Source organism: Leishmania panamensis, assembly GCF_000755165.1.
Source record: "Leishmania panamensis strain MHOM/PA/94/PSC-1 chromosome 33 sequence".
In the NCBI taxonomy this organism is placed as follows: Eukaryota; Euglenozoa; class Kinetoplastea; order Trypanosomatida; family Trypanosomatidae; genus Leishmania; species Leishmania panamensis.
Window position 1 is genome coordinate 442,406 of NC_025880.1, and position 21,220 is coordinate 463,625.

Genomic DNA, 21,220 nt, shown 5'->3' on the forward strand with positions numbered 1-21,220 from the left:
GCCGATACAGAAGAATGGAAAAAATAAAGTACGCCTGTGCAGAAGCGGCATGGCACCGCCGCGCCCCCCCCCCCCCATCCCCCTCCCCATTCTTCTTACTTCATCTCTAGGAAAGTGAGTCCTTTCAGTTTGTGGGTGCGCGCCATGGCCAGTCGCTAATATTTGTTCTTTTTCCTCTTCTGTCACCTTTTTAGCTCTGGCCGTTACGCCACCATGTCTTAGCTCTTGTCTGATGGGCTCTTTCTCCTAGCGCGAGCACTTCAAAAACCCCTCTTAACGTTTATTTATTTTGCTCGTTGAGGTCTCTCACCACCGCCACCGCTGATGACCGGCCACTTCAGTGCGCGGTATCAGGGGCTGGTACCCTCACCCTTTGTGGGGAAGCCAAGAGCCTGCAGCCTTCTCTCGGAGTATAAAGCTGCGGACTCCTGGTGTCAGCAGGGAGGTCTGGGCTGGGCGGCATGCGGCAGAGATTGGCGATTATCATTACATTAGGAGCGGCTCACTGCGAACCGTGTCGATGGTTTAATAAGCATACGCATCCCTCAGTTTTTGTTGTTGCTGCTCCTTCACTGCGGTGATGTGGAGCGGAATCCTGAATCTGGCCGCGGTGTAGCAGAGGTGGGTGAGCGGTGGCTGTACGCGTATGTTTGCTGACTTGTTCGTGGGAGAATGGTATGGTGAAAGGGCAAAAATGGTGCGTCATTAGCATCGGCTTAGATGTGTATGTGTGTGGGTGGGTGGAAAAGCAGTGGGTGACTCGACTGTGCTTGATGTTTTGTGCTCCGCGTTTCTTCTTCGTCCCCCATTGATCCTCTCCGCATGAACGGCCAGACGGCTATGCTAGTGAACTCCTTAAGCCGCGTCCCTTTTGCAGAGGCTTCTCTCTCTCTCTCTCCAATCGATTTCCTTAGCACTTATGTTTCTTCGACTGTGGGGGAGACCACACAGGAGGAAGTTATGCACCCACATGCAGTACGAATCGCTCATCTCACTCGCTTATGGCAACCCCCTCATCGCACATTAACCTCTCTTTCTCTTCTTCGTCTTGGAAGACGTGTCTCGAACGCCTTTATTGTGGGTGAGAGAGAGAAAAAAAAAAACAGCAGTTCGCATCTGCTGCTTCAGTGCGTGTCTCCTGGGGGAGACAAGAGGTACACAGAGAGGCGGCGAGATGTCGGAACGACATGTCGACTCCCCACGCACGCGCACACACAAAAGCCCAGCAACCCTCCCCCCACCCCACCCTAATCGCTCCCCTTTTTTTACGTCGAGCACAACACAAAGGAACCACCAAAAAGCTACCGATGCATGAGAAGTGATGGGGTGAGGAGTGTTGGCGCCGTCCGTTTTTCCCCCGTCTATACACGTTTGGCACGGGGACGTTACGAAAGAGCGACACATCGTCTTTGTCGAGCACTTTTCGCGAGTGTCATACCGTCCCCTCCTCCTTTCCTTTATCGCCCGCCCCCGCCTCCGCTCGAGAGCAAGAGGGATGGCGCTCACTCTTCTCCACTGCTGCTCATCCTCTCTCTCTCCCTTTCCCTCTCGATGCCATGCAACCAGGATGTGCTCGAAGCTGCCCCCTTTCCCTCTGCCGGACCTTTGTTCTCCCTCTGTACATGTTGGCTACGCGACACTGTACACCAAGTCGCACACCACCACAAACACACCTACACTACGCTGACAGATTGACTCAATTCAGCCCACACCATGTCCTCGGAAGAGTACGAAGAGGGCGACATCGCCTCTGATCAGGAGCGCAGGGAGAATGACGATGTCGATGAGGAAGACAAAGACGCAGTGTCGGACTCCGCGGAGGAGCGGGAGCTGCCGCCCTCACACCCCTCAGACGAGGAGGTAGAAGAGGAGGACTACGACGCACTCGACGACACGCCCGCGCCGAAACCGTTCCCGAAGACCATCCGTCTAAGGCTACCTCGGCAAACATCCGCGAGAGCGGCGTGCGAACCGACGCGCGTGCACGTGTGTCTGACACGAGGCATCATTGGTCGACCTCAGGAAGGCGGTGTCCATGGCAAGGGTAGCAACAGCGACGAGGAAGACGCTGCCTTACAGGTTGCTCCGCCGGCGGTGGCAGCAGGGGGAAGCGAAGCCGACGATGGCACAGAGAAGGAAGAAGAGAATGCGGTGAGCAGTGCCGCCGCAACGCTGCAGGGCTGTTGTGCAGAAAATCACCGCTACGAAACCGACTACGCTACACCCCTGGCGGCACTACGGCGTCGTCTCATCTTGCGGCACCTCCACGGTGACACAAAACGCCAGCAGCGCTTCCTCTTATCCGAGCGCGCACGTGAGAAGCGGAATCGTCTGTCAGCTCACGGTGACGCAGTCGAAGGGGAAGGGGAGGAGAATGACGGTGGTGGAGAGGCAGAAGAGGAAGGCGGCAACGCCGATCCACTCAAAGAGGTGGTGTGGCCATGGACGACCCTGCCGAAGCCTCCGCCGTATTGGCTTCCAGCTCTGCTATCCAACGATGCTCACACGTTTCAGCGCGTGCTACACATTATGTACGGCTGGATCATTGCGCCAGACCCGAACCCGTGTGACCGGCTGCAGCTCGATGCAACCGGACAACTCTGCATCGGCACACCTAATACCGAAGAGGCGAAAGAGAACAGCAACAACGCCGAAGAAGCAGACCCTGCGCACCACAACACAGACTTTTACCTTGCCTCAGGTGCCTTCATCGGCGAGGGCGAAGAGGAGGTCGATGAGGAGGCGTGCAGCAACAGCGCGAACCGGGATAGCGTGGCACTCGCGGAGCTAACATCGAAGAGTCTACTCGGCGCCTTTAATGATTGTGAGCTCAACGAAGAGGAGCACCACTTGGGCGAGGAGACTCAAAGCCAGCAGCAGGACCTGGGATCACTGGATGGCCCTGGCCGCTCACACGTACTGAGCATCTCCACGGCACCACCGCCCGTCGCCGCACTGCCGTACTTCCCGTTCACTGAGTATGAGCTGTACATTGTGTATGACGCAACCAGTGAGGAGTGGCACCTGCTGGACACGCACCCACTCTTTGTAATGGAAGCTTGTCGGCGCCGGCGAGCAGAGCAGTTGGCCCGGAAAGAGGGCCAACCACGGGGCGAGGTGGCGGACGACGCTTCCCTCGGCAGTGACGAGGAGACCGCGAGTGAGACGGGGAGCGAGACGGGGAGCGAGGAGGAGGCAAAGGGCGGTTGCCATGTCCCAGAGTACGCACTGGACACTATAATCCCTGTTAGCCCCGTTGTGCTGGCGGCGCTCTTCTCCCCCGCCGCGTTGCGGTGTTGTCTCCTGCAGCCTCACCGGGCAGAACCGCAAAGTGAGGACGACGCAGGTGAGGTGGAGGACGACGACGCGGACGGCAATGCGGCTACCGCAGCGGCAATGCATAGCGTCTCCTCTCACGCCGTGCTGCGAACTTTTGACCATGCCTGGTTGTCGGTGGACACGTCAGCTGCTCTCCCCATTTTGGCAACCATCTGCCGCACCCGGCAACGTGTCCTGCAGCAGGATGCACTGCGGATCCCCTACGCACTTGGCAATCTGTGGATCGATGTGAACCCCCTCTATGCACTGCCCGCCTTCGCCGACGTTGCCAATGGCGCCGGGGTTGATGATGTGCGTCAGTGGAGGGCGCAGCCTGGGCAGCACCCGGAAGAGGACGTTGGGGATGACGAGGTTGGGCCAGTGTCGAGTCCGATGAAGACGGCAGAGCTGTGCTGCTCGCACCGATGGGGCAACGCACTAGACAGCATTGTTGACCCCGGCCACTACGGCCGCCTGGTGTTGACCTCTCTGTTGGATGCCGGCCTGCTCCCTACGCGACCGGTAGAGCTAGCTGTCTTTCATCGCCTCAGCCTCTTGCGCCTGACGCTGTGGTGGTGGATGCGCTTGCCTGCGAAATTGATTCAGCAGTGGGGTTTCGACGCAGAAGATGATGGGGCCGGTGCGGGCCGCAGTGCAGACGATGGCGACGACACAGCGAGGATGTCTGACGAGGGGTCAGAGGAAGAAGCTGTCAACGATGAGGAGCTGGACGAGATGGCGGTGGAAGATGTCACCGAACTCCTCCTACAGCGCATTGAGAAGATAAGCAACCGCGACGCACGCTTGCGGCGGTTCCGCCTGCGCACGCGACACCCAACAGTGGTGTTTGCCCCGCTCCTTCAACGTGTGCTGCTGGAACTGCAGAGGCGCCTCGATCGCATGAGCGCCGTGGACGCGCGCGGTGCCCCATTAGCCCCGTCGCAGTACACGCTGGAGGAGAGCGTGGCACGCACGTATGTCGCAGAGCGACTCGAGAGTGGTCATCCCCGCCAGGACCCTCTTGTAACCGTCGCCTTTGTCGGCCTCGCTGATCCCGCCACAGATGAAACGTCTGCCGCACCTGTGGCAGTGAGAATCGCACACGTGGCCGCGGTGCGTCATCAACGGCTGTATCAGAGCGACCTCGTGTTGCTCCTACTGGCTCTCACGACGACACCAATACCACGGCCCTCGTGTGCTGCGACGATCCTTGGCGATGCAGAGCACTGCTTCACCTCCACTGCTGGGAACACCTGCAAGGCAGAAGAAGTGACCGTGGAAGAAGCACAGAGAGACGACATCGACGCCCACACCGCCTTTTTCGCGCACCTGCTGGAGCTGAAGTCAATGCGATTTCTGCGGCGCCCGCAAGACCGCACCCGCGCCGGTACCACCAAACTACTTCTCCTCTGCACTATTGACTTCTGCCGTGGTGCCACGCGGCAGCGCGTCTTAGGGCACCTGCCACCGTTTGAACTATTTGGGAGCACCGGCTATTGCCCCTTGCCGGATCTAGTCCAGGCGTGGTCATTCACCTGCAGCATCAACCGGAACGGCAACCGCGCCAAGAAAGTGGCCACGGTGCAGCTGTTTGCGTACTACCTGTGGAATGAGATTCGGTGGCGCCAGTGCAAGGGGCAGTACAGCGACGCTGCAGTTACCAGGATGCGTGAACAATTGCCGGAACTTTTTGAGCTGATCGACTCTAACAGCAGCACCTACATCGCCATCCTCGCTCACCTCGATGCCGTAGCAGCGGCGCACAGCGAAGCCGGCGGCGGTGGTGACGGGTCTCTGAGTGCGTCGACAGCGGGAAGGCGCGCTGCGCCCACTGGTGTCTCGTTGCACGCCTCCAGAAAGCAGGACTGTGGTGTTGCATCCTTGCCGGCGGCCGTCGCGCAGCGCCAAGGTCCCTCCCTAATCAGCACTGAAGTGCTCCAGGCGACCCAGGAGGAGGAACGTGAGGAAGCCGACCTCGCCCCCACCTCGGTTTCGCTGCCTCTTACGCTCGCCTACCCCAACATCTACAGTGCGGGCGTCCTCGAGTCGAAGGCACTCGTCAACGCTCTTTGGCAGTCCTTTGCGGTTGCCCCGCACACGTACATGACCGCTGAGACGCTGCACGCTTTGCTTTTTGGCAAGAATGCTCACCACAGCGACGACGCGGGGGGGATCGCCGTTGGCGCTGCTGGCGACACTCGCCGCTTTAACACGGCGGCTTTGAGTGTTATGTTTGAGAACGGCGTCACGACCGTACAGGTGTGTCCGCTCGACTGCCCAGAGGCTCCCGCCATCGAAGAGGCGCTGAAACGGGCGGACCTGCCAGCGGTGAAGGTTCTTCTGGGCCTCGGAGCTGCATCGCTGCGAGACACCTGTTTGAACGGTAGCACCACACTGGAGTTGTGGGCGGAGAAGCTGTTTAGCCCGGCCGAGATGGACGTCCTTCGCTTTGTGGCGTACAAGAACAAGCGGGCGATACGGTCTGACCCGCGGCTGCAGTTCGGCACCCGTCGCTTCGGCAGTGCCGTGGCGAACTCGTGAGATGGGAAACGCTCGCCAGAGAGAAGGGGCACGTAGCTGCATGGCATTTGTCGCCCCTTCCACTCGGCCACCGCCGAGCTGACTCGGGGTGGGAGAGGGACGCGGAGGAAAGGGCACAAGCGCCACGTCAGCATGCGTACGCTCTCCCCCAGCTGCGATCTTCCTGATTGGGGACCAATCGATAGTCTCTCTCCAGCGGCTTCTCGTACGCGGCTGCAGCCGTCTTGCTTCTCTCCAGGACCCCCGCCTTCTTCCTGATGCTCACAGGTGCGTTCGTGCTGCAACTACGGCGGCCCTCTATTCCGTGTACTCTAACGTCACCGTTGTGTGCTTCCACATTATTATTTTTGGCGGACGACGCTGTTCCCCTTCCGTATGATTTGGTGCGCCTAAGGCAGCTGGGAGTGGGCAACACGGTGCGGCAGCGGCAGCGGCCCGACAAGAACGTACGTGTACATCGTATGGATGGGGTGATGAGAGAAAGAGGGGATGCATAACGGCTGCGTCCATCCTTGGCAGTTGCACGCCTCCACGCCGACGTCACCACTCTTCATATGGCACCTCTTCCTTTGCTAAGCGCATACACACGAAAAAACATTCTGTTTGATGTACAATAAAGGCCCGTCACATCTCTGTTTCTCTGTCGTGTTTACTTTCCTTCCAGTCCTGCTCTCCGCCTCCCCCGCCCACACACACACACTCCCCTCTGTAGAGTTCTCGACTTCAACGGACCCGAAGGGGAAGAGAGGACGGGGACGTTGTAACTGCGATCGCTACGATGGTGTTTTTTTTGTTTCTCATGTATCCGCCTCAGATGAAATAGAGCCAAGAGGCAGTATGGGGCCCCATGGTGCCAAGCGCATGACGGCGCACAAAACGAAGGATGAGAGAACGGGTCGTCGCATGCGCTGCACTCTCGACGAGATGGCAACGACGTCTGTCTCGGCGGGGCCGTGGACGCCTCAAACCCCGACGGTGCTCGTACACACACTCAGACCCTCTCCTTTTTGCTTCTGTCCACCCACCCACTCTCCTCCCCGGTCTCCCTGCGCCAGTGACAAGGACGTGTGGCATCACACCAAGAAGATAACCTTTATCTCCTCCCTCACTTACTCACTCTCTCTGTGCGTGCAGCGCCGTAGCTTTCATCTCCACGTCGTATCTCTCTCTCTCTCTGACTCAGTGGCTGATTTACAGCTGCGCACGGAATTACAGTGACACACACGCACACACACACACACACACACACACACGCGCGCGTCATGGATGAGGTAGATCTCACCACGCCTCTCCTCCAGCTGAATCCGCCAGTGCTGGTGCGCACCACCAGTGGCGAAGTTGGCGCAATCGACCTGGTCGCGCTTCGGCGGACCACCACAGGGATAGCAAGGACCACACCCGCAGTGACCAGCTCGCCACACCCACTAACTGCTGGCACTGCCGCACTGTCTTTGGCAGCGCGCAGGCTGCACGATGCCAAGCGCACGGCACAGAACGTGTACCGACAAGCACGCGATGTCACCATGCCGACTATGCCTGGGGTGTCGCTGGCGCCCCTATCGCGAGCGCAGACCATACAAGACAGTGGAAAGCGCAAGTGCTCCCTTGCTGGCACTGCACGTAGCAGAGAAACAGCCACGAACTCTGCCGCTGCAGCCTCGATGGGCAACTCTGGACATCGCCCAGCGGCAGACGTGCGACGCGATGTTGGCTCCGCTCCACCATCACCGACTGCGGGCTTGACCCCAAGCCGAGGAGCCGCTCCTCACGCATTCATGCAACCCGCCGCCACAGCGGCTGCGGCCTCCGCGGACAGCCAGAGATTGTCGGTAAACATGCCGTACCTCATGCGGCACGTCCACGATACGGCGGCACTGCTTGACGTTCTCTTCCCCATTCAGCACCAGTCCACCGCCGCCTCTCCCAGGTGTACTGGGTCTCCTAGTGGCGTGAGTAGCGACAGCAAAGCTGCTGAGGAAGATGCGGTGCAGCTGGTCTCTGTTCAAACGGTCTCAGCAGCGCCTGCGTTTCGTGAGGATGTCATGGCGCTTCATGGTGCACTGCGGAAGCGCCTCGAGGCTCGTCGGGCGCGGCCTACCGGCCTGTGCCTCATTCGGCGAGAACTCTATCGTGACCTCTTTTCAGAGCTGGTACGCCAGGTTACCGTCGAGGAACCAGCACGGGGTCTGTTGCTGGCCCGCGTACGAGAAGAAGCGGAGCGCGCCCTTCAGGTCCACGCAGCACTGCTGCGCGAAGGGGAACGGTTTGTCGCTGGCAAGCTGCTGCAGGACACGCATGACGCGCTTGTCCTGGAAGAGCGCCTCGCCGCCCTGCAGCAAGAGAAGGTAGTCTTGGAGGTACGGAAACACGAGTTGCTGGAAGCCCGCAAGGCAGCGGTGCAGTGCTTCGAAGAGGAACGGCAGCTGCGGCATGCGCAGCAGCAGGATGAGCTGAAGTACTTGCGACACGCGAACCAGCAGCTGAGCCTGCGGCTGAAGATGGAGACGGAGCGGGAGTCGACCGCGGGTTAGTTAGAGGGTAGCAACGAGGGAGCGCCAGCGATGTCATAAGCTCGACTCTTACTCTTGGTGTCCCTTTTCATTGCGCGTGTCAGTGATTCTTCGTGTGTGTGCAAGCTAGGGGGAGGAGGGAAAGACGCCGAGTGGATTCGATGGTGGTCGATCCCCCCCCCTTTCACCGCCCCCTACGACCGCGCCTCTCTCCTCTTCTTTGTTCATGTGATGTAGAATAAACTGTCATCTGTTTTGTCTCCCTGTTTAGTTTTCCGGTGGTCGTCGTGGTCGTGGCTCTTTGTCCCTTCGCCAGTGATGCGATGCAGCTTTGCTTTGCTTTTTTTCTTTCCGAGACGCCCATGTGTATGTACCCATGTTCATCCTTGATGTACCTGTTGCAGATCCTCCAACAGCCCATTCCTGCCACAACCACCTCCACCTTCGTCTCCAGTCCATCAATAGCTGCACGAACGTCGCTGTAGTGTAGGGTACTATGGCTTATTTGGCTGCGTCTCACTTGGGCGATGACTCTGTGCCGCGGTCACTCCCTCTTCGGCGCTTCTCCTCACTAGTTCCTTCCCCTCCCCCCTCCCCATCTCCTCCTCATGCTCGCTGTGTGGGTACGTGCAGGAGTTCGGTGTCCAAGTTGCAGAGCCGTTGTGCAATGAAGCCTCTCTTTTCATGCGATGCAGGCTTGAACAGTTACGCGAGAAAGTCGCTGCGGAGGAACACGCACGGTCGAGTGAGGCGAGAGCGTCATGAACGAGGCCAACTCAGCAAGGAAACGGGTGACCACTAGTGAAAGTGGCCTGCTCTCGCTGCGGGTAGCCTTTTGTCCGTGAGAGTGTGGTGGTATGGGCAGCGCTCAACGGTTTAGGCGTGCGTGCATCCAAGTGGAGTCACCGCATTCCTTTTATTCTTCTGTCTAGTGACACTTGAGAGAGTGGGGGCGCAAATACGACAGACACACTGCGCTGGAATTGCCGGCTCTCCGCCCTCGGGGGGAGGGGGGAGGGGGAGATGGCGTTCTACCGCTCATTCAATTAAAGTGAGCTCGTCGAGGGAGGCGACTATTTTGCAAACAGTCGGCGCCTTCCGATGTTCCCTTTGCGTGTGTGATGATGCATCGATCTCCTCTTTTCTCTTTTTCTTAGGATCCCATCACAAACGCCCCGCAATCTCTGTCATCGAGCTGCAACGACAGCATCATCTGTGCGGTCGACAAGTGAAAGTCAGCCACGACTATACTCAGGTGTGTGACTGTGTGCCTGTGTCTTGGGGTGTGTGCGAAGTAACGCACCCCATATCTCTCTTCTCAACCTCGGTGCTATCCCGGCAAGAAGAAAAGCAACAGAGGCGGCTACCAGTGCCTCCTAGAAACCCACAGAGGAGAAGGGCTTAGCGCTACGCCGTCCAACGCGCACATGCCACAACCCTCTCCCTGCACCCCCCCCTCCCCTCACGCTGTATCGGTAAATCTTATCATCGTCACTTCATCCTTTTTCTCGTTCAGACATGCCCGATAGTGGCAACGTAGTGCACCATCCCCTGGTGCGTGTGAGGGGAGGGGCAACAATGCTCTTGGCCGCCCTGATTGGCGCTCTTCCACCGCCAGCCCAGGCGGTACTTCGCAGAGCGCTTAGAGTCATATCCGTCATGACCTTAGCAAAGGTGCAGCGGACTGCCGTATTGATGCTTGCTAGGCGGTTGCTTCTTCCTCTCATCACTGGCGCCTTTCCAACAGCCTCCGGCCCCTTCAAGCCAGCCAAGCTGAACTCGTCATCCGCCTCACTGATCGAAGCACTATCGCATGCCCTTACCGTGTACTCTCTCGCGAAGAAGCTGATAAAGGCAGACCGGGGGGACTCGTTCGTGTTTACGGCGGCCACCGCTGCGTCTCTTTCTAGCGAAGAGGGACCCCTTTGTCGCCTCCTCGGCGCTGTGGTGGGCACCGAGGCACTATCACTGTCTTCGACACTGCCCAGCGTCCCGCCTTCTGTTTCCACTGCCGCCCCACCGCGAATGCGCTCGGCTCTGTTTGCTACCACTACGCCTGTTGCACTGAATGCTTACCTGCGCTACGTGCACGCGCGTACGAGAGCCTCGCACGTTGCCATTCTTGTGCCTGGGCTCCTCACCGCCCCGTGGACCACTCACCTCATCCCCGTCTTGCGCGACGCCTTTCGCAGCCAAGGCACGACGGTCGTTGGGTACGACATATGCGCCGATGCAGAGCACTACGACGTGGACCTGCGTCACTTACGCGACCTGATCCGGCAGGTGCGCCGAAGCACAGCGAAGCCGTGCGCGTTGTCATCCGCGTCGAGTGCAGCGTCACTAACCGGTGTGCTGGTCCTCGCCAGTGTTCGCGGCCGCAGCGTTCGCAATGGTGATGAGGCGTGCGTACTCGTCAAGATGCACGGCTGGCAGGTGGTGGAGCTGTGTGTGCCAACACTGCCGTTGGATGCGGTGCATGACTTGAACCCGAAGCTCCGTCCGCAGTGGATGAGAAAACGTCAGGCGCAATGCACCACGTTCTCGGTGCGGCCGGATGTGCGCCTAACCGCCTTCGACGACGCTGGCATGTACGGCGGAGCGGTCGTGGAGCTGTGTAGCGACGACTCTGCCCTCCTGCTGCACATGAAGTCTCAGTGTCAGCCAGGGCAGATGGAAAACAGGGACGGTGACGCGGTTTGGCAGACAAAGGCGCGCAGCTCCCCCCGCCTCACTGCAACGCTTGACGCGGTCACCGGCGCCAGCAAGTTTATCATCAAGGTATGGTGTCCATGGGCGCACCGACTTTGCGCCGTCGCTTGGCAAGAGGCGGGTATGCAGCATCAGGGTACGGCAATGGCGCAGGAGGCTTTAGCTGTGCTTCACCGCTTTCCCATTCAGACACTGCCGAGGATTCCCCTATACGCGCAAGCGCAGCTACGACGGTGGTTGTTGCGCCGCAGAGGCGGTACTGGTACGACCGACGACGATGGGATCTCTGGGGTCGCATCGCACCGCGTCTCCGCTGACACACCAGTCGAAAAGCGTACCACCTATATAACGCACCCAGTCGCCACCGACAGCGTCCAAGGAGGCAAGAAATCGCTCACGGTGGTGAAGAGCGAGTCGCCTGCTAGAATAGCGGCTGCGGCTCTCACGGCACCGGGGGAAACGATCACCAACTGCACAATGGAGTGGCAAATCCGACTTCGATGGTCCGTGTTGCTCATGTCGCCGACCTTCTCCAGTGACAGCGCACCTCGAGTGACGAGCGACGCCGCTGGAGCCACCCGCACCTTCGCAGCGTATCTCTCTCTGTGGTCCTTTGTCGCGCAACTGCCGCCGTGGGTAGTGGCTGTCTCGGCAGCGGACGACGGCGAAACCGCGCGAGGCGAGCGCCGAAGCAGTTGCTGCGTCGAGGCGTTCGCCACGGCACTCCTCGTGCGCGTCGCCGACCCCGCCTCCCCTCGGGCAACTGCCGAGCTCCTGCGGAATGAGGCTCTAGTCGAGGCGGCAGCAGTGCGTCCGCGTGCATGGGATTCCTTGGCGACCGCACGTGATGCAAGTGGGGTCGAGGTGCTGCGATTCGAGGACGCAGTTGTATTTCCGGGATGTGCCCAAGCAACTCGGCTTAGCGAGGAGTTGTTGTACCTCCCCTTGTCGCCGGACCTGCCAGTTAGCGTGCGAGCTGCAATGCTGCGTCTGCTGTGGGACGAGGTGCCACACGCCGGAGGCGCCGCCAGTGAGTCTGTACACTCGCGCCAGCCTGGGTGCAGCAGAGCCGCTGGTGCGTTATCGGCTCACGTGCAGGCAACAATGAACTCCATTTACCGAGCATATCTTCCCCAAGCACAACGGGGGCACGACGGTAAGGCTCTGCCTTCGTCAGCTAGCGGCAGCAACACGCTCCCCAGAGCCATCGCCCAGAGCCACAGCCGCGAAGGCGTTATTTCGGCGCAGGATGCAACGCGAGTGGAGCAGTTCTTGTTCGACGGCGTATCCTCCTCCTCCTCCGTTGCTTCGCCACTCTCAGCAGGAGCGATCCTGAAGTCTATCGCACAAACCTTCATCCCAGCGTTGGGGTCAAACCTTTGAGGACTGCTAGAGAGCGTCGGTTGGGGTCCGGTGCGGTGCACGGATGGGTTGCGGCTTTCACGTCTTCTTTCCCCGTATCCCTTACGCGCTTGGTTCTCTGCACCCGCTTCTTTGTGGGTGTGTGGGTGTGTCTTGGGAAATGGCGCAGATCAGGAATGATGTTTGGGCCCTTCATGATGAAGCGCCCCTCAAAGCACGATGATGCGTACAAGCAACTTCACAGCGTCGCCTACGCGGCAGACAAGGCCCAGCCTGACACGTGCAGGTGAAACAAGCAGGAAAGGTACAACAAACGTAACTTGCTTCCAGGCGTCGTGATGCAACAATCCCCCGTGCGCTTCAGCACTTCACGGCTTACCTATGTGACTGGCCATTCCCTCTTCGCCGCCGTTGCAGGACTGTTATCTTCCCCAACCACCGTCACACCAGCCTTTCCCCTCCCCTCGCCTCCCCCCTTCCGCTCATCGCCACTCCTCGCTGGGACCGCCACGATTTCCTCTGCTCAGTTGTCTCTGTGTACCGTCACGTCGTGTTGTTGCACTCCGCCTTTGTGTCTTTGCGATCACTCTCATCGAGTCCGCAAGGCACGGACGGGTGGACGTCACTGCGGTACCGCTGTTTTGCGCCTGGGGGCGTGTGTCCAGCAAACAGCACCCCCTATCTCCATCCCCAAGTTCTTGACCTCTCAGGTTGCCACCTCACTCCTCTTCTTTCCTCTTTTCTCTCGCTGAAACTGTACGCACAGATGCACGCGCAACAATGGACTCGTATGTCGATCTGCTGAACCTCAACTTCATGTACTCCCTGCGCACAGGGAACCTGTTGACAGACATGATGATTGCGGCCTTGCTGCCACTCGTGTCGAGTGCGATAGCCTACCTCACGCGTACGTGGTGGCCGCAGCTGGTGAGTCGCGTCCTCTCCTACTTCGCCAACGTTGACAGCACAAGTGCTACCTTCAAGACGCTTGAGCACAGCGGTGGGCTCTACTACGGCCATACCCTGCGAGTGGCACTGTCGACGTATGTGACGAAGGTGCTGAAGCCTCGCTTCGATGTGGCAGAGCTGAAGTACATCTCTATTCCAGGAAAGTTGCTTCGAGATGCGGGGAGCTACACCGAAGCCCTGCGTGACTACTGTTTCGTGGACGCCGGCCCGGCCAAGGAGCTCCCCATGCGTCTCACGACGCACCTTGAGCTGAAGCAGAGCGTCGCCGGAGACGACAACGACAAAAGCGGACGGAGCAAAGGTGAGGGCCGTCAAGGTGAGCCTGGGAATTCGGTAGCGGCCCAGGAGTCGCTCTTCACCATCACGCAGTACAAGCATAGCTTCCCCACATTCATGAGGGGGCTCTGCTTGACGCGCGCGAACACAACGGAGGCCTCGGAGGCGAGCGAAGCTGTCGCGCAGCTGGAGCGCGATGCCAACGCCAACGGCGACGCTATCCAGTCTCTCTTGGAACGCTCGCTGGAACACTACCGCTTCCAGTATAAAGAAGCCACGAAGCGCACAGAGCGCTACCTCTATCAGCCGTTGCTGACGCGGCAGAAACTCGGCTTCGGCGCATTGGTGTGTAACTGCTATCCGCTGCGCTCTGAGAAGACATTTCAGTCTCTCTTCTTCCCCGCCAAGCCGCGACTCATCAAGCTCATTGATGACTTTGAAAAGAAAACCGGCAAATACGCAATCCCCGGATACCCGCAGAAGCTGGTGCTGCTGCTCTACGGACCCCCCGGCACCGGCAAAACAAGTCTTGCCAAGGCCGTTGCCGCCTACACTAAGCGGGACCTGTTTGCCATCTCACTCTCCCGCATTCGCAACGACGAGGAGCTGATCAAGTGCATGTTCAGCGGTCGCTTTAAAGTAAAAGAGAAGCAAAATGACAGCAACTTCGACAACTGCAGGGGCTGCAGGGGCAGCAACGACTCGATGGAGGTGCTAGACCCGGCGAAGCTCGTGTACATCCTCGAGGATGTGGACGCCACGACAGCCATTGTCCTCAAGGATGAGTCGGAGGAGGGAGAAGCTGGAGGAGAGGAGCGGAAACAACAGAAGAGACGTAGGGCAGAAGTCTCGACAACGCCACCGCTGTCAAGTGACACGAAGAGCAGTGATAGGGTGACTGGCGAGAACAGCGATGCCGCTGACGTGGTCTCATCGGGAAAGGCAAGCACATCATCAGAGAAGGCCTTGACGAAGCACGAGATGGTGAAGGTGACGGCCAAGAACCAAAGAGCTGCTAGTGCCCTCACTATCGAGGGGCTCACGAAGGCGCTGAACGGCGTGCTGGACTTTCCGCAGCGCATTGTCATCATGACGACAAACCACATTGAGAAGCTACACCCATCGTTGCTGCGGCCTGGCGTCGTGACGATGAAGCTGCACATGCACAACTTCGATGCGGCGTGTGCAGTGGCCATGGTGGAGCACTACTTCTCTCACACAACGCTTCTCCCGGCCCAGCTAGAGGAACTGCGCTCGTTGCTGGAAGCAGCGTCGGTGAATACATCCAAGTTGGACTCCACTATGTCCACCTCTGATGACAGTGCTAACAGCAGCACTCCCAATACGAAAGACCTCAGTCCTGCGGAACTGGAGCTGCGCTGCGCTGAGTGTGATACGATAGAGGAATTGCTGGAGGTGCTCCGCCAGGGTAGCCGTGTGAACATATTCTGAACCAGAGAAGGAAAACACGGGCGCCAGCGTCGCGGCGATGACGGCGGCACATCAATCGGTGTGACTGGTGCTCTCTTCTTTCTGGAGAGGTCTCTCCCCTTTCGCCGCGTGAGGCCTCTCTGCTTGTAGGCCCTGTTTCGGTTTCCGCGTGTTGTGCCTCCTTCCACCCTCTCCCTTCCTGCGCCCACGCCAACTGGGCAGCTGGCAGCAGCATGAGAGTATATATGTGTGTGTGTACTACGTCGCATGAGAGCGGTCAAACGCTCTTCTGGGGACCTCCTTGGCTTTATATGCTCCTCTTGTCTGTTTATGTTTTCGGGTTCGCGCGTGTCTCCTCCTCCTCCTCCTCGTCCTGGATGAGCCAAACTACGGTTAGTCCATCCGCTTTGGACTGCGCGTACGTACGTTTGGGGGGTCATTGGCTCTGGTGTCTGTGCAGGGGTGTTTGCGCCCCCGCCCCCTTCTCACCTCCCCTTCACTCGCTTTCTCCGGCATCTCCCTCCACCCTTCCCTGCCCTCTTTCAGCAAAAGAAAGGAGGCCAGGGCGGCGACTTCAACCGAAAAAGGGAAAGAAATGAAGTTCTCACAAGAAAAAGCCGACGTGTGATGTTAGACCCTTTCGCTTTATGCACCGCCGCACACCACCACGACCTCTGCATCGCCTGTCGATGGTGCCGCAGGGTTGGATTGGGTCATTTGGGGTGTACACTGCTGCCATCTCTGGTTTTCGTGTAGAGAGGTTGGAAAGATAACCGGGTCACGCTTGCCCTTCACTCCGTCCGTCCACGCGGGAGTTACTCGCTCTCTCCATTCACACAAAGCTGTGTCTCCACTATCCGCAAACTCTCTGCTGCTCCTTCCCCTCACTCTTTGCTCTCCCTTGTCTCATCCCTGAAGCGTCGACGTCTGCGCAGAAGCGCACAGCTCTTTGCATCCTCATCTGGCTCGCCGTGTACCAGCACGCCTTGCTTGCCTCGAGGTCCCTTTCTTCGACTGTTGGACGCTGTGCAGACCGACCCCGTTGCGCGCGGGTACTTCTTTGGCTTCTTCTCAGCAGCTTGCCTGCGTCACAGAGCAACGACCCCGCGCAGGTACAGACTAGCAATATCGCTAGTGGGCCTACACGCCTCTTCCTTTGTCTTCCCCCACCCACCCCTCCCTCCCTCCCACGTCTTCTCGCAGTCATCATGACGGACCCAACGCGTAGAGATCCCACCGAGTTCCTACGGGTGCTACGCCGCATGTCGAACACGACGTCGTGGCAGAAGGCAATGATATTTGCGTCCAAAGGCCGCATGGTGGGCTACCGCCTCACCCTCGAGCACTACAACACAGTCCTCTACTCCCAGTCCATGTGGGGACGTGCGCTAGAGATGATCAAGGTGATTCGTGCCATGCAGCAGGACGGCGTGCAGCCCAACGGCGCCACGTACTACTACGTTGTGAATGGCATGGCAAACGCAGACCACGGCTATAACTACGACTTCAACATCAATCATAGGCTGGAAAAGCTGCAGCACTGGCGCGTGGCGCTGAATGCGCTGCAGGCGTGCGAGGCAAACGGCTTCGACTCGACCGACACAATGCACAACTCCGTCATTGTGACCATGACCATACCCGGCATGAACCACTGGAAGGAGGCATTGCAAATACTCAAAAAGATCATCGATGAGGATCGGCAGCTACACCCGAACATGGTTCGCTTCCTTCATAATTGCCTCATTCGCAACTACCGACCGCGTGAGGCAAGCGAGCTTCTGCGATTGGCAGCTGAGCGCGGCGTGAAAGGGTACGAAAATGCGTGGGAGGCGGACGTCTACAAGGGAAAACCGACAGATGCCCAGCTCGAAGCCTCACGAGTCAAAGCTACCGCGATGAGTGCAGCAGGAATGGAGTGCGTGGGTGGTAGCAGCGGCACGCTTTCCTCGTCGACATTGAAGGGCGAGGAAACTGACCGCAACTCTGCACAAGCCTCCGCAGCCGCCACGCTCATGGCGCTGCAGCTGCGTGGCGACCAGTCACTGCCACCGCCCCAGATGCACAGCGCTCTCCAGGAAGAAATGGAGCGAAACATTACTGCGGAGCGGCAGGCGCTGCGCCCCTTCACCGCGGGGCTGCACTACACCGAAATGCAGTCCGTCTTCCGCCCACGTGTGCATCGCCAGTTGTGGTACCAGTGGCATCAAATCGCAAACCGCTATCGGCCCACTGCATCGCTCAAGCGTCGTCAGCTGGCTCCCCGCGACTCACCCACGGGTATCCCGGCGTGGAACCGCCTGTGAGGAGCAGAAAGGGGTGATGATAAAAGCGACGAGAAAAGAGGTCGTGGCGTGTGTATGTGTGTATGTGTGTGTGTGTGTGTGCGTGTGTGTTCCCAAGCCATGTGATGCGACGACCGGTAGCGCACAGGGAATTTTGTGAGGAGTCGCCAAGTGTGTTGGCTGATCTCAGGCCACAGCTGGCCCTCGGCATTGCCCCTCGTCTTTGTGCTTCTACCGGTTACGATTGCGTTACCCAGCCGCCCCCCCCCCCCCTCCGTATCTTCATTGCATCGTGGGTTGACCGAACAAACATGTTAGCTCTGCTGGGAGGGTGGGAGAGGCTCACGTAGCCAAAGGGGAGAAACAGACCTTCACAGGATAAGGCAAGGCAGCAGCGGCCTGGTGCAACGTGAGCGCTGGCGGCTTCCGCCATCTACGTGGTGGTTCGCGCTGTGTATGTATTGCTTCACCTCATTTGAAATAGGACAACCATACGCGTGGCCTCACGTGCTTTTCCTTGTTTGTTTTCGTCTCTCGCCAACCTCCCTACCCCCTCGCCTCCCAAATAAACACCCTCTGTGTGCTCATCATGGAATGAACTAATTCTGTCTGTGCGGCACTACAACTGCTGTCATCGAACACACCACACACACGTATCTTTCGCTCTTTAACGTCTTGACACACGAAAGCGGAAGCCGCGCACCTCATCAACAGCGTGAAGACTACTATCACCCACACACGCACGAAAGAAAGGGGGTGGCACTGTCATCACCGCACTCATCACCACTACCGCAACAAGGGCACACAGGCAAGTCCAGCCGAACTGTCGAGGGCGCTAAACACAGACACAACACTTCCTTTGCGCTTTCTTCTCCCTCATTCACCTCTTTACTTCGTTGACCCCTATCGTAGCTGCATTTTCTTTTCGTGTTGCTTTCTCCCCTCGGCAGCTCAACTCGCCAGCGCTGCTCACGCCGTTGCCTCCCTCAAATAAGTCCCTCGGGAAAGACCGTCTTCAGCACCCACCCACACACACACACACACTAAAAAACAAACACGCACAACGCGGACGCATCCTTCTCGCTCTTGCGCCGCAACCACAAACGACTGCTTACCAGGGCACCCCCTTCGCATCTTTTCTGCTCTCCGACCCATCGAGAAGGCGAGCGAGTGAGCGCTAATGTCGACATGGGCCTCCCGCCTCTCCTCGAACAAGTCGGTGTACTCGACATCGGCAGCTGAGAGTCATGAGTCGCCAGCGCCGCGTAATTCGTCTATAATGCCCTACACCGTCTCACAGACAACAGCTGTGAGCCGTGAGGGCGCCGGCGCTGACGTAGGGGCTGGTGCTGGAAGCTCCGCTATTCTTCGCGAAGAGTTTCGCGCCATTGCGGAGATGTACAATGAACAGAACGTGTGTCTCCTGCGTCTCCCGCCGGACTGCTGGGACATGACCACAAAGTACCTGTCCTACATGGACGTCGTTGCCCTAGGCCAAGCCTGCCGCTCCCTGTGGGCTGTGCTGCACAAGCTCGAAAGCGTATGGCTCCGGCAACTCAGCTACTTCTACCACGACGTGCGCGGCCTTCGAGGCGGAAAGCTTCTCTGCACCGCCCCGCTCTTTCCCGAGCTGCCGTACAGTCACGGCATGAGTCGCCAAGGAAGCAGGGGTACGCTGACGGGACTAGCAACGGGGCAAGAGTGGTCGCGCAAGGCGTCGCGGCAGTCGCACATATCGGCCTATGAGAGGTTCTTTCAGGAGCGGCGTGTGTACGTGCTGGACTCGCATCGCGAATGGCATTTCCAAGAGCTGGCAGACGTGGCGGACAAGCCCACCGGTATGTTCACTGTGGCACTGCACGACGGTTATGTCGAGGCTGTGGCAACGGCCGTCTCGCCACCGCCGCCGCTGCTGCCATCGCCCACCTCCACCTCAGCCTCTATCACCACATCACCGATCTTCGAGAGTACCGTTGGTGGCATGCGTGAGTGGCTTTCTCCAGCCCCCTTGCCACCGGCGTCTTTTGCAGCATCACCCACGCCTACGCCGCCGCACCATCGCACCACGTCCACGCAGATAAATGGGACGTCGGCTGGCAGCAGTCCGGCGCTCGCGCCAGTCGCTGCACCGCCTACCCCGCCGCTGCTACCACGCGTCGGTGAGCCTATCATCAATGACCACAACCCCCTCCTGCGCCTGCGCGTGTATACGATAGAACCAGTGAGGGCGGAGAGGAGCAGAGACAACGGCGCCGCAGAAGTGGCAGCCGAAGCAAGTAGAAGTGATGACGAGAACCACCGCAGTGGCGCCTCGCCAGCCTCGAACATAGCGGCCACTCTTGCCGGGATGACGGAGGAGCAGGTGATTGAGTATGTGATGCGGCTATCACTCGAGGAAACGCAGCAAGCTGCTGCACAACCTTCGCTGGCGCCGCCAACTGACGAGACACCATCCAACGTGAATCCCGCGGCAGCAGATATGCCAGACTCTGTCAAACAGCGGCAGCGGGAGCTGTATCAGCATCGCCACTACCGCGGCGCCAATCCAGCGTCATCTCTGCCGCTCAGCGAACTTCTTGCCGTCCTCGACGCGTTCACAAACAATGCCCACGATCAGCTGCAGTACTACCGCGTGCGGGACTGCACAAAGGAGGAGGATCCGGCGTTTCTACAACGTCTTTCCGAGACGCTTCGTAGCGCAAAGCATCGGCGGCTGCACCTCGGTAATCATCACCGCGCCGTGCGCAACAACGGGCAGACGACGCGCAACCGGGCGGGGCGGTCAGCCGGGGTAAGCTTGGCTGATGGGTCGTCAGTCAGTCTCTCTGCCTCCACCGCCGCTGGCACCGCCACACCGCCGCAGCAGCCGCCTCCGATGAACCGCATGCTGCGCGGCTTTCACGGGGATCTCTTGGAGATCACCGAACGAGAAGCACAGCTGGTAGCTGGTACGCTGCTCGGCATGCCTCGCGTGATTAACGAGTTTGTGGCCTTCCGGTGCTACGACCCGGCGCTGCTGTACCGCAGGTTGCACCCTTCGAACACGGCTATTGATAGGACCGACACCCAAGGTACACCTCGAGAAGCACTGAAAGCGACGCCACCTCTCAAGGATAGGTTCGTGCTATCGGACGCTCTGTCACCCATCAACAGGCAGACCACAGAAGCCGGAAGCAGCGGAGTTACCCACCAGTCCACCGAGACACCCGCCGCTCATGTGGTGGCGACAACGCGGACACCACCGCTGAAGCCGCTCCCGTTCTTTACGCGCTTCTTCCTCGCCCCGGAGTTGTGTCACGACGGTTACGTTGCCCTCTTTGTTGTGGATGTAGTTCGTGCGCTTGTCATAGTGGAGAAGGAGGTCGTCACTACCGACAATCCAGACTGGGCCTCGCCCTTGATTGCGCGGGGTGGCCGCGTGGTGGTGCACGGTCAGGGGTACAACGCACAGGCCTACATACGCGATGAGTACAACTATGTGCCATTAAACCCCACACGACGACAGCGAGGCTCGGACTCCAGCGGATGAGAGGAAAGACAATTAGAATGGGTGTGGTCGAAAAAAGCGAGGAAAGCGACACACCGCGTGACAAGGGTGCAGTTCCTGACGTCTTCTTTATCGTCTGCTGCGTTATCTCATGCAGCCATACCAGCGAACCATCGTACCGTATCTACACTGCCATCACCTTTCGTTTCGTACGCTGGAACATGAGCCAAACGCGCTCATGACAAGCAGTACCGAGGAGCAGGGGAAAGTCTCCAACGGTAGACGATTGAGGTGGTGCCTTTTGTTGTTGTTATGTCGTTGGACGTGTACGACGG

The 21,220-nt window shown here is 58.9% G+C and overlaps 6 protein-coding genes across 6 annotated transcripts, besides 1 other annotated feature; all 6 read left to right on the forward strand.

Moving 5' to 3' along the window:
- Positions 1-323: 323 nt before the first annotated feature.
- Positions 324-676: a repeat region.
- Positions 677-1,713: 1,037 nt separating this feature from the next.
- Positions 1,714-5,859, forward strand: LPMP_331230 (hypothetical protein; the record flags this gene model as incomplete). Its single annotated transcript, XM_010703913.1, has 1 exon — positions 1,714-5,859. The coding sequence occupies one exon, from the start codon at positions 1,714-1,716 to the stop codon at positions 5,857-5,859; it is 4,146 nt and encodes a 1,381-aa protein (XP_010702215.1).
- A 1,262-nt stretch (positions 5,860-7,121) lies between these two features.
- LPMP_331240 (33 kDa inner dynein arm light chain, axonemal, putative) lies at positions 7,122-8,390 on the forward strand (the record flags this gene model as incomplete). Its single annotated transcript, XM_010703914.1, has 1 exon — positions 7,122-8,390. One exon carries the CDS (start codon positions 7,122-7,124, stop codon positions 8,388-8,390), a length of 1,269 nt encoding a protein of 422 aa, XP_010702216.1.
- Positions 8,391-9,887: 1,497 nt separating this feature from the next.
- LPMP_331250 (hypothetical protein) lies at positions 9,888-12,461 on the forward strand (the record flags this gene model as incomplete). Its single annotated transcript, XM_010703915.1, has 1 exon — positions 9,888-12,461. One exon carries the CDS (start codon positions 9,888-9,890, stop codon positions 12,459-12,461), a length of 2,574 nt encoding a protein of 857 aa, XP_010702217.1.
- Positions 12,462-13,220: 759 nt separating this feature from the next.
- On the forward strand, positions 13,221-15,137 carry LPMP_331260 (hypothetical protein; the record flags this gene model as incomplete). The annotated part of the gene is made up of 1 exon (XM_010703916.1): positions 13,221-15,137. The coding sequence occupies one exon, from the start codon at positions 13,221-13,223 to the stop codon at positions 15,135-15,137; it is 1,917 nt and encodes a 638-aa protein (XP_010702218.1).
- A 1,241-nt stretch (positions 15,138-16,378) lies between these two features.
- Positions 16,379-17,419, forward strand: LPMP_331270 (hypothetical protein; the record flags this gene model as incomplete). Its single annotated transcript, XM_010703917.1, has 1 exon — positions 16,379-17,419. The coding sequence occupies one exon, from the start codon at positions 16,379-16,381 to the stop codon at positions 17,417-17,419; it is 1,041 nt and encodes a 346-aa protein (XP_010702219.1).
- A 1,375-nt stretch (positions 17,420-18,794) lies between these two features.
- On the forward strand, positions 18,795-20,927 carry LPMP_331280 (hypothetical protein; the record flags this gene model as incomplete). The annotated part of the gene is made up of 1 exon (XM_010703918.1): positions 18,795-20,927. The coding sequence occupies one exon, from the start codon at positions 18,795-18,797 to the stop codon at positions 20,925-20,927; it is 2,133 nt and encodes a 710-aa protein (XP_010702220.1).
- Between the last annotated feature and the right edge of the window lie 293 nt (positions 20,928-21,220).